At 28.7% G+C, this 13257-nt stretch overlaps 1 protein-coding gene across 4 annotated transcripts in view; it reads right to left on the reverse strand.

Moving 5' to 3' along the window:
* LOC111623976 (eukaryotic translation initiation factor 4E transporter-like) overlaps positions 1–13257 on the reverse strand; it is a 106468-nt gene that overhangs the window by 52242 nt on the left and 40969 nt on the right. For all 4 annotated transcript variants that reach the window (XM_023366741.1, XM_023366751.1, XM_023366757.1 and 1 more), the window contains exons 3-4: positions 10335–10408; positions 6636–6917 (exon numbers count right to left, since the gene is read on the reverse strand). In XM_023366741.1, the coding sequence (XP_023222509.1) occupies positions 6636–6917; positions 10335–10408 (356 nt within the window). The remainder of the gene's footprint in view (positions 1–6635; positions 6918–10334; positions 10409–13257) is intronic.

The raw sequence follows: 13257 nt of genomic DNA on the forward strand, positions 1-13257 counted from the left end.
CAGATTTAGCTCCCTCTGACTTCTGGCTGTTCTCACATCTAAAAAAATTCATGCGTGGGAAACGATTTTCATCGAACGAAGAGGTAATAGCAGCCGTGGATGCGTATTTCGACAGTCTTCCGGATTCTCACTTTAGGGATGGAATCCATAAATTAGAAGATCACTGGAACAAGTGTATTGAAGTTCAGGGAGATTATATTGAATAATAAAATGTATTTCAAACCATAAAATCGTGTTTTTCTTATCGAACGACAAAACTTATTGAACAACCTGGTATATATAATAAATCAGAAATATTAAAATATCCATCATCTATATATTTATGAAATGACATTAAGAAATCGATTATTTTTCTCTAAATTAAATCACTGTTTTAAAAACAGTCAGAGATTCTGAACATTTAATATCCAAGTAATAATTTTTTTTGCATTTAAAATTGCATTTATTTGATACACTGATTTCTCTGTTAGTACCAGAATAAACTGATAACAGCACACAACTATGGCTAGTTTTAGCCATAGTTGTGTGCTGTTTTTGTTAATCAATAATTTATCTTTAAATTTTGATGTGTAGAATACAATAGATTCAAGTATCTAAGTATGTAAATGAAATAAAAAAACACTCAACTAAGATATGTCTATTGTGTATGTATGTGTGTATATATATATATATATATATATATATATATATATATATATATATATATATATATATATATATATNAATATTCCTTCATGTTTTTTTTTATTTCTCATTTAATGTCCCATATGTTCTTCTATTTATTTTGATCTGTTTTGTTTATCTTTAAAGGGAGGATTTTATACACCTCAATTTCTGATCCTTCTTCAAACCAACTTTTTCATATGTTAAAGATTTTGATCATCATCAATCCCTTTTATAAATAATTTAACTATCAACTGCATGTATGTATGTATATATATATATATATATAAACTATGTCATGCTTTTAAGTCTTTCTAATAACATACTTTAGCAAGAACAAAAATTTACCAAGGATATTTTGTATAAATAATGAGTAATTATTTATTGTGACATCATCATAATGCCGAACTGTAATTTTTAATCATATTTTTATTTTACTTAATTTAAAATATATGCTCTACATCTCAATTTAGTAGCAGCTTGCCCCTGTACATCATACTTTTTCTTTAACAACAGAGTCATGCCAGTCATCTATTTAGCACCTTTTGGGGAATATTTTTGAGTTGAAATAACATGACTTCCAGTTTGCATTCGAAGTTCTTATATAGTTAATCAAGGCCTCCTGCCCCTAAGGTTTCCATATCTGGTCTCGTCTTTAATCTATCTAACTCTGTTCTCAAAATTAAGGAAAAGAAAGAGACAGGGATGGACAACAGTGAAAATTTGTCTACAATTTTTCAAATTGCAGTCTAATAATTATTTTATTAAATTCTTATAAAGTACTTTAATATCCAGCATATTATCTGCATAAAAAATGTTTAACTACACCTACTAATTGGGCTTCGATTTTTAAATTGCAGACCTATAAATTTCCACTGGTGCCTGTCCTTCCTTAATCCCAAGAACAAAGTTAGATAAAAGTCGAGACCAGATAGGGAAAGCACAGAGGCCAGAGGTTCTAATTAACCACATATAAACTTCTGATCTAAACCACATCATTTCAATTCAAAAATTTTCTCCAGAACAGAGTTAGATAGATGTCAGGCATGACTTTATTGTTATCTAGAAAAGTATGATGTACCGTACATGGGCAAGATACTACTAAAATATCAAGAGCATATATTTTAAATTAAATATATGATTAAAAATGCCATACTATAATACACTTCTTGTCTAGCTTGGAATATACTTATGAGCACTAAAATGGGTTCTTTATTTCTAGACTTACTACACCATCTCAGACACAAGATCAGCCTTAGAACATCAATTTATTTTCCAAAAACGTTTTTGAAAAATAAAGTGATGTTTTAAGGCTGATCTTGTGTCTGAGATGGTGTAGTAAGTCTAGGAATAAAGAGGTCATCATAGTGCTCACAAGTATAAGAATGCCATGCTATAATTATTAATGTTTTTCAGTTGAAAACATGACAATTAACCCCTATGTAATTTAGAAGGCATCATCCTAAACATTTCATTTTTTCTGTTTCTTTCATGTTATTTTAATTATTAACCCTTTTAAAGCCATGACATAGAGATGACAATTTTAATGTTATTTATAATTTAGGATATCCTAAATTTTGATTATCGATATCCTAATTATAATATCAATTATCGAGAAATGAGAATTAAAAATAATGGCATTAAGGAAAATCTTGATAGCAAAATATCAAAATTTTATAATACATCGGTGGAAACATGTTCTTGTTCATTTTGGAATTCTTTTAGTGCAACATGTTGTCATAGTCTTTATGATAAGAAAATATAATAATTTGAATTTGGACATATTTTCAAAAACTTGCTTTTGTGCAAGATATATTATTTCAATTGAAAATGCACTAAGCATGGATACAGATGATGTAAATGTAAACATCAATGATCATATTGAAGATAAAACTTTTACTGACAATTTTGATTGCCCCAATAAAATATTATCAGATAGGGAAAAATTTAATACAGCACTGGTGATAACTAAAAATATTGCAAATATTTTGTGTAATTATGGAATGCAAACCTTCAATAAATATGTAGAGGAATTAAAAGTAATAGAAAGCAATGCAAGAAATGCAATTTCTCTTTTTGAACACGAGAGTAGTGGGCTTAGTACAACTGAACCAGAAGAACCCGAAGAACAAATTTGGTCTAATAATGAGCCTTGTTCAAATCAATCAAATAAAAACTTAAAATTCAAAACTAAAATTAAATCCAAAGGATGTCCGAAGAGAAAGACTAATCAGACCACATTAAAAAAAAAATTAAAATACAGAATAAAAAATAATATATTTATTTTACTTTATTGGTATACCTACCAATCTACTTTAAATTTCATTACCTATATTTCACTGATTTAATGATACTTCAAAGTTTATTGATTACTTTATTGAACAACACTGTAACTGAACTTTAATAAATAAAGCTATAATTATTTATAATTGTGTAGTTATCAAAATATTAATTGTAATAACAGCACATACAGTCAGTATCTAGCTGGAACATACAGTCAGTATGTATAAATAGCCAATTGTGTATACATACTGTATGTATAAATAGCCATGTCCTATATTTTATTTATAACAGTATAATTTATTTATTAACAGTATATTATTATTTGTAATAAGAATTTATTACAGGTAACCCCCGTATAACACGGCACTTCTATAGCACGAATTCGCTCTAACACGGTTCGAGAATTGGTACCATCCCCCGTACAACACGGTACTTTTATAGCACGGATTCACTCTGACACAGTTCGAGAATTGGGTAAAACCCTCGAACAACAGGAAATGTAATAAATTTTTACATACTTAAGTAATAATAGTTCACGAAAATTATTATTTTCGTGAACTATTAGTACTTAAGTATGTAAATTTTCTCTTCTCGCCTTCTGTCGATACACGTGGTCCTTCTCGAAACTTGTTTCAATGTTGCCAGATCGCGACGCTTCTGCTTCTGATGTTGCCGAATGTTTTTCCCTTATTCCATACTTGCTTTATTCTTCATAAGTGCTTAGCACCATATAAGGAAATTTATAAAGACCTTTTAACTAGAAGCAAGCAATCTAAAATTACATACATTTTGCAAAAGGTAAAGCATGGATCTGAAGATAATGCAGAAAAATGCTCAGAGGATAAGGATAACTTGCCAAAAAGAAAACGCTCTCGGTTAATTAATAGTGTTTTTAGTGATGACGAAGAAAACATTGTTTAATTTATATTAATATGTATCACTTAAAAAAATTTTAATGAAGATATTTATCTTAATTATGAAAATATAGTAGCATGTTTTTTAATTTTTGGAACCTAACCCTCCTTTTCGTATTAGTTCTTTGTTTCGTATAACACGGATTCGCATAACACGGCAATTTTTTGGAACGTAACTACCGTGTTATACGGGGGTTACCTGTATTTATACCACAGAATGACACTGCTGCTGCTAGAATGCCCACTAGGGGGCGTCCCAGGCTATCTCATATTTTATATTATTTTAATTTGTGTATGAATATTACTTTAATATTCATACACAATTTAACTGGAGCATTTAAAAAAGGAAACAAACAAATCAAAATGGTAATTATATCTTTAGTTTTAACTTTGTTAGAAAAATGATCAAAGTAATGCTATTGTGTATAAACTGGGGATAACATTTTAAATGTGTATGAAAGAAATACTTATTAATTCAAACTTAGATAGTTTGAAATCCTGTACGTTCATAACCACACTGCAGTGTTTCTCAGCTTGTAATGAATTGTCGCCCCCTTCAATGTAGTATAAAACTTCAATAAAACCGTTATGTAGTATCACCCCCTTCACTTCAAAATTCCGATGCCGAGGGCCAAGGCTAATACCAAATTCGTACTGCATTGAATAGACTAGTGACTAGTATAATGTTATTTGTTTAATTATTGTACGATATAACGAATAAAATATCTAATTATTCTTAATATAATGTTTTACTATATCGCCCAGAAATTTGTTTTTCGCCCCCCAAAATATAAATTGTTACTAATTGCCCCCTCAACGTGGAAAATCGCCCACATGAGGGCGATATCGGCCCCGTTGAGAAACACTGCCGTACTGTTTGTCCTGGCCAAGGATATAGAGCAGGGATGGCCAACACGTAGACTGCAATCGACCACAAAGGTTTTGAAAGTAGCCCGCAAAGCTAAAGTTGAACAATTTGCTTTCACTTAAATTAATGTTTAAAAATCTCAATTCAATAATTTATTCTTACAATAATAGACCGTCTGTGCAACATACCCATACTGTTTGTATTTATTTCGATGAACAATGCAAATGAATGTTAACGCATGAGCATATAAAAATCCTAAAATTGTTTGCCCATATTCATAGTCACCCGCAGACTATATTTTACCAAAAAGTAGCCCCTAAGGGATAAAAGTTTGGCCATACCTGATATAGAGGTTTGCACATTAAGGAATTTTACAGCTACTTTGAAATTCAAAATGATAATTTCGCTCAAACTATGATGTGTATATTAACTCATATTGTTAAATCAAAGTTCACATGCCTTCATGCTATAAGAGAATAATAGACCATGAACAACTCCAATCTAGTCAGCATGGAATTGCTTTTACAGTAACACATTTTTGGATGTCACCTTAGCCATCAACTACTCTTTTTCTCATTTCATAGGATATGGCTGGGTTTTAGGGTTAAAAGACTGGGTTACAGCAGATTGAAATATTTGAAGGTTCTATGCTATTAGATTTAAACAACATTTTCTACGTTTTGTGATAATTTAAAAATAAATTGGGGTACATTCAGAAAAATCTGCTTTACTTTTAAAAAACTTTTCTGGCAACCTCTGAAGTTCTCACTGGACACATGCTGTTTATTTGCAGTTTATTTATATTGTTATTATTATTAATAATTATTAATTAACAAAAATAGCATTTTGTATATATAGTTGTATTCCATTTGCTTAATAAATTACATCACTTATGTGGCATTTCACATACTGTACAGAAATATGAACATCTCAGATAATTAAAAATGCAATAATTTTAAGTGTGATTATTTTGTCCCTTGAACATTAAACTAACAAGGATTTCCTGTAATTATATTAATCATCAAAATTCACTTTACAGCAATGGAAAAAAAAAAAAAAAAAAACAAGAGTTTATAGCCTATTAGTGTTATAATTATTGAGTTCTTTATTAAATAGTTTTTCTGCTTAAAGATTGTAAATGTGTTTAATTGTTGCTTTATATGCAGTTATATATTTATTATTATTGACTTCTGTTTTAATTGTCCGTAAGATTGACTAAATGCTTATCATGAAAGTTAAGACTGTAAATATATAATTACTAGTAGGAACTAGTAATTATATAGGAAACCATTAAAATCAATGATTTTGCTTCTTCATTGAATGTTTTATTTTTTTTTTTCCTTAAACAAGATCTACTTCAGATCAACAACCTAAAGCAGTTCTTATTTAAGATTAAGAACATTTGTTGAATTTATATAAAATATTCACAATTGAAAAGAAACAAGTCTTTATATCCTTCAAGTAGTTCAAAATTAATTTTATTTCATATTTATAAAAACTGACTGATATTTTTAATATACAGATAATATATAGAAAATATTTTTAGAATTTTTTGTTATTCCNAAAGTTTTACCAGAGGATTGTTATTCCATTTTCAACTACATATTTAAAACAGTCAAAGCTGAATGATTGCTCATTTTAGTTAATTTAAAATTCACATTCCTCAATCAAATCATTTAGATATTAATATATAGCCACATTAGCCAAACTGCAGCTTGTAAGCTGCAAGTGGCTCTTCTAGATCCTTACTGCAATTCTCATAATACATATATCATATAAAATGCAGTTTCAATAGGAAATGCAACTCATAATTTTGATACGTGTTATATGGCTTCTATTGTAATAAGGTTTGGCCAGCCCTGATATATAAAAAGATTTTATAAAAGTAAGTTATTATTAATGCTTACCTTTCGGTATCTCTGGCATCAGTAGGGCTACTAGAACAGCGACTCAAGGACGAATGCTGTATGACATGGCAACCAGTTCCAAAACTTCTTCGCTGTGGACTGAGCACTATGTCATCTCGCTCTTCCTTGACACGTTCTTTTGGATCTGGAATTCGACGTTTATGATTGACTCCAACATCAATTTCCAATCTTTCTTTTTTATATCTTGATTCTTCTGGTTGAAGAGTTTCCTTACTTCTTTTGCTAACAAACCAGCATTCAGGATCCCATTTCCCAGTTGTGCTAAATAAATATATTTTAACATTCATACAATCATAAAAACTTATATAAAGAAGTATTGTTTCAAATTCTCTATCTTCAATATTTTTAAAGCATTATTAAATACTGTTTTTCAAAAACTTCTATTCAAATGGTTCTACAATTTTGTCGTCATTTCTGCAATCTCATATTAATCAATATTTGATATTGTCTTGAAGTAGGAAAGTTTGTAAAATCCATTGATAGTAAAATATTAAAAATATTTGCTAAAATAGCTAATATTTCAATTTATGCTAAAGTGCAATTTGCAGCAGTATAGACTAGTTTTGATTTATTTTCTCTTCAAATTATCCTGAATAATATTTTTTTAGTAATGTAATTTAATGTCTTTCAATAGATCCTCATAACATCACATGACATCAAGTTAACTGAGCAAACTGAATAATAAATTAAATGAAAATAACACTATCAATTACCAGAAGTAATTTACTAAAAATGTTTCTGATCATGTTAATCAAATTATCTTTATCAAGCTAAATATGGTAGAACAACATTTTCAGAACCTAATAGGCTTAATTAAAACAAGTGAAAAGTTTTTACAACAAATTACAAAGTAAAAACAAATGCACAGCCTGCTGTATAAACCTCTCTGCTCTTTCCAAGTTAGGGGACTTCATAAAAGGATTTACATGCATCTATTAATTAATAAAAGCTCTCTCTCTTGATACATTTAGTTTTTCTTGTTGGATTCATAAATTTTTAGGATCTCTTGTCCTTTTAATTCTACCAGTAGACAGTCATGGATATGACAAATTAACCTCATTCCTTGCCAGTAAATATGTACTTCAGGTAAAGAGTCATAAACAACTAAATTAGTGACACTGTTGTATCAGAAAGGACACAGAAAAGTGTCAAAACTTATAATATGCTAGTATATTATAAAATACAAGTAAATCTTGATATATGCAATTTTATCTGTAAAATTTTTAAATTGAATAATATTCAAAAAATATTGAAAAAGCTGAAAAGAACTTTAATACATACAATATTCTCTAGGGTTTCTCAAACAGGATCCCAGCTGTTTTTTTAAGCTGGAAAATTCTTCTCATCCCAAGAAATCCCACAAATTTCTTAAAAAGTTCACTTTTTTCTTATTTTGTGTTAAGGTTGAGGAAATTTTGCAAATAGAAAATATAATTAACTCATAAACTGTCAGAATACATTTGTATTTATTAAATTTAAACCAACTTATTAGTTTTTTAGATTTTTGCTTGTTGTTATGGTATGTCACAAATGGTCAATAATCAATACGTAGCTTATTTGTGGCAGGACTCTGAAAATTCTTTACTTGTCAGAACCTGTAATATCTGAAACAATTGTGCTTATGCTGTCTTAATTTTTAACCATGCCCAGTAGCTTCAATAACTGCATAATGCCAGATTGTGCAAAATGGGCAAGGATACAAATGAGTATGAAGTCTGCAAGTATAAAGTTTTTTCCATAAATCTGATTTATTAAAGACGAACTGCCGAATTATTGGGCTATAAGCTCGATATTTCTATTAAAGCAGCCGAGGTAGACAAATCAAAAATAGTAGAGAGCAAAAGAAGTACTACAATCTCGAAAATGAACTAGAAATCTTCCAGGCTACAGGTGAAAAACATAACATCTGTCTTCTCTTAAATGCATTAAACACAATTCCACTCACATCAATTGAATCGGAAAGGGAATTCTCGGTAGGAGGACTTTTCATTACTAAAATAAGAATCAGATTGAGTGATCGGAGTATCGACCATCTTTGCTTTTTAAAACCTTATTATAAAAATTTACAATATTTTGTATTATATTTTATTTAAAAAACAAAAATTACCTTTTAAGTTAGAAGTTTGATCTAAGTTCATTTTTTTAAAATTTTCAACTCAATTCAAAGCATTTTTTTTTTGTTTTATTAAAGTTTGCTGGAAACTGCATACATCTTTTCTATTTGTGAAAATTTCTATGTAATTCAAAGGTAATTTTTAATATATATCTTATACAGTATTATTAATATGATTTTGGAGGTTGCAGAACATATTAAATTACTTTAAAAAATTAAAAATAATTATATCATTTGATTTCAAGATATTTTGTATATCTTAAAAATAATTCTATTCTGGGAAACAGTTCACTTTTTTCCAAAATCCCAGGACAAACAAAAGACCGGGAAATGAGAAACCCTAGTACAGTAGAGCATCGATTATCCGACTCAATTGGGGACTGGGGTTGGTCGGATAACTGAAAAAAACGGATAACCAAAAAGTATGAAAAAATACATTATTAGTATAGTACATTAGTATAGCTCATATAATTAGTATATCACCATTAATCTACTTTGCATTGAATTTTCATTGATGTTAAGCCTAACAAAATTTTTTAAAAAATAATAATTGTCACTATTGTATCGTTAAAAATTATTTCTTTATTTTGCACTAAATAAATACAGTACTGTACATTGAAAAATATAAAACAAAAACAATGTACAGTATTTGGGTTACATATTTTACATAAAGTAGACCTATACATTAGAAAAAGAAGTCCAAAATTTATATCTCCGATGAAAACGGATTCCGATTCAGCACGACACACAGTCCTCAGAAAAATCCACACAAAAACAAACAACCACTCATAATTAGAAAATTAAGCCTCATTTAAATACTGGTCTCCCTTTCATGGTCGAGCCGTTGATGCCAGCTAAAACATGCAAAAATTTAACAAAAATAATATTAAAGTAGCCAAGACATAGCCAAATATTGTAGCACCACATCACTAGCAGACATTTGAATTTTCCAACTAGAATGCGATCGGTTAACCAATGTGACGGTTGATCGGGGCTCGGATAATTGATGCTCTACTGTATTTTCAATCAAATTGTTCTTTTATAATTCTGTTGTTTTATAAAGTTTATTTTAAAAAAAACCATCACCCACGCATTAATCATTGATTCCTCATTATTCTTTGCATAATTTTGGAAAGATGGGCATTTACAATTTGAAGATTGTTCTTTAAAGTTTCATCAAATCACCTCTCTTTCCATGAATCATTCATTTTAAAATTTGGCATAGTTCAATGCATTTTTTTTAACCCAATGTGCATGATAAACAATGAATAGGCTTATAAATTCTGTACTTATAAGATTTCTTTTACCCTTAATGATATACTATTTTAAAAATTATTGGAATAGAGTAAGAAAACTATTATTTGCTATCTAAACTAAAATTAGATTTCTTTATTCCTTAAATTTGTTAATATATTTAATAAATAAATGTAAATATCAATTTCTAAGGCTTATTTATTCTAATTAGAAATATTTACTGTATTAAGTACACTCACTTATATTTGGTGTTATGACAAAGTTTAACTTAAAAAATTATTATATATTTCAATAATATAATTAACACTTACTTATTATATACAGGGTCTAAACAATTTGGTCTTTTTTTAGAATGTGGATGTTTTGCTAGTTTGAGTAATTCTTCCTAAAAGCAATAGAAAAATTTTAAGACTAAGTAATAAAATATAACAATTTATAATTATATTAATTTTTGAAAACATCAAAATTCAAATGACTTTTACTGCAAATGAAGAGTTAAACAGTCCTAATGTATAAAATATTTTAACTAAGCACTTATTTAGTTATTAAAATATTCAAAATAAAATCGCTTTGTAATCAATTTTATTATTTATAAACAAAATCAATTATACAAAATAGCACAATTACAATAAATTAGCTGTTTAAAATTGTAAATATTGAAATCTTAGTAAGCAGAAACATCAAAAATACAAACTGCAACGAATATATTATACATAAACAAATATCACAAAATCCGATAAATTTGTAAAGCTACTGGTTACATTGGCAATTTTCCCAATTATGTCTAATTAATTACTAATGAAAAATTATTTCATTTAATTATAATTATTAAATTTAATAAGAGATGGTGTCTAATGCCTCCCTCTAATGACAAATTATTTAGTAATTAATTAAATATAATCATGGAAAGTAATCCAATGTAATCTGGTGGTTGTTTGAATGTATTATATACAAATTAAATAAATTTAATCTCAAAAGACACTGTGGCCATTTGGCCTTTTTCAAATGCCACAAAAATAAAAAATAAACAAACAGAGGAACAAAAAGCATATGAAAATCAGCAAAAAGCATTAATTAATAGCTAAGAAAAAATTTCACCACACTAAAACAGAAAAGCATAATTTATCCATAGTAGTCAAAAATCCTTCAGAAATTTACTTCCCCTCTTCCTACATTTTCCCACTTTTTTTTGTGTATATCAATTATCATTTTTTTTTAAATTTTAAGTATGCAGGAAAACATCTTTGATCTGCAGAATTGTTGGTTTTTCAGTTAAAACATTTTTACTTTAAAGATCTGGCTGAGGTGGTTTTTTCTTGTGTTTCAGTTGAATTTCTTCTTGTTAGTTATCTTTTGAAAATCTTTATATAACAAGTTCCAGTATTTTATCATTTGAAAGACTGGACAGTTTGTCCAATTGAAAGTTTTGTTGAGGGTTTTAAGAAGTTATGGTTTAGATGATGGCAGTAGTTTTCCTTCCTGCAATGATTTTCAATAATGTTTAGAAGATAACTGTTATGCATTAAGCTTTATAAATTTAAAAAATATAAGTACAGTTTGATTTGCATATAAAGTTTTTATGTTGTTGATTTTTTCTTGTTGATAACAATAGGAAGTTGATTTGTAGCAGTTTAATTTGAAAATGGCTCTCATTAGATGATTTTGTTGTACTTGCAGACAGTTAGCAATACAGTCTGATGTGGTTTCACAAATAGTTATACAGTAATACCTCGACTTATGCTACCCTGACTTACGCGAACCCGGAGTTACACGATTTTCAAATCTCATCGATTCATCTTTTGTTTGAGTGCTACGCAACTTTTGATTACTCACTCCCCCCACACTATTGTTCAGCTTACATGTTCGGACATGTCACGCGGAATTGACACATAGCTACAATTTATTCTGTGTTATTTATTTCTGTGTTTGTTATATCTACGGAGACTCGAGAGACTCTATGTGATGATTTCTCGTAACCGTGAACGAATCAAAAGACGAGATAAGATTAACGAGAACATTTATTAGCTTACATACATCCGACTTGGATTTTACACAAATTGCGAAATTATATCATCTATTAAAACTCTGAGATATTTTATGCACTTAATTGTTTCTATCTTCTTTTCATTTATTATTTGAAGTTGTTCCTTGTCAATGTTTTTATTTTTATTTACAAAGTAGAGATATTTTGTTCTCATTTAGTTTCAACACATTTGAGCTAATGTAATCAATTAGTTTGCAGAGGATGTATTGCACTACTTGGGGGTTGTTGTTGGAATGTATTAGGACAATATCATCTGCACATGTATTACTTTTGCTTTTGGTATCACTTCAAATAGGTCATTCAAGTAGATGCTGAAGAGTAATGGTGCAAGTATTGATCCTTATGTGCAACTCATGTACGGTTTTCGATGAGAAGCTTTTTGAATACGCATTGTTGTATTGTTTACTTTTACTTGATATCTTCAGTTTAACAGATATGACATTAACCATTGTAAAGGCACTACTCTTAAGCCAGTATTAAAAAGTTTTTTCGAGAATCCGGAGGTGCACACTGTCAAAAGCTTTCGATAAGTCTAGAAATAAGGCTATTACTGAACGAGATTTGTCTAATTTGTTCGTAACTTCCTGTTTGAATTGTAATAATGCATCTATTGTAGAGAAGTTTTGTCTAAGTATATTGATGACAGGGAATCACGTTTACATTGTATTTCCAAAGTTATTTTATAGAAAATTTTCTCTATTATTTTTACTAGTATGGGGATGATAATCAAACAGTAATTTTTTATGTTGCTTTTAAACCTTTTATTTTCGTACATCGGTATGACCATATTGTAATTTAATTTATTTGGGAAGGTTCCTGTTTTGAAGGATTTGATTATCAGAAAAGATAGAGTAGCAGTGATGATATCTGTAATTCCTTTATGTCCATATTTAAGTTATCTATGTCTGGAATACAGGTTTTTAAGTTCATTATTGTATAATGACTTCATTAATGGTTCGTCATTTTCAAGTAGATTTCCGTTAACGTGCAATGATTTTATTTTAATGTCATCCTTCTGTTTAGTTATATTAAAAACCAGTTTTTTTGTTTTTCCAAAAGTCTACCAGAGATTTAGTATTACAAAAAAGTTGTCAAAATACATTGACTCTTCTTTATGAATGCCGATTCTTATTTGTTTGACAAACTTTTGATTTCATATTCTATTTTAGTTCATTGTTCAGAAAATAATT

This window comes from Centruroides sculpturatus, unplaced genomic scaffold (assembly GCF_000671375.1).
Source record: "Centruroides sculpturatus isolate CEXI.00-Female unplaced genomic scaffold, Cexi_2.0 scaffold49, whole genome shotgun sequence".
NCBI classification, from domain to species: domain Eukaryota; kingdom Metazoa; phylum Arthropoda; class Arachnida; order Scorpiones; family Buthidae; genus Centruroides; species Centruroides sculpturatus.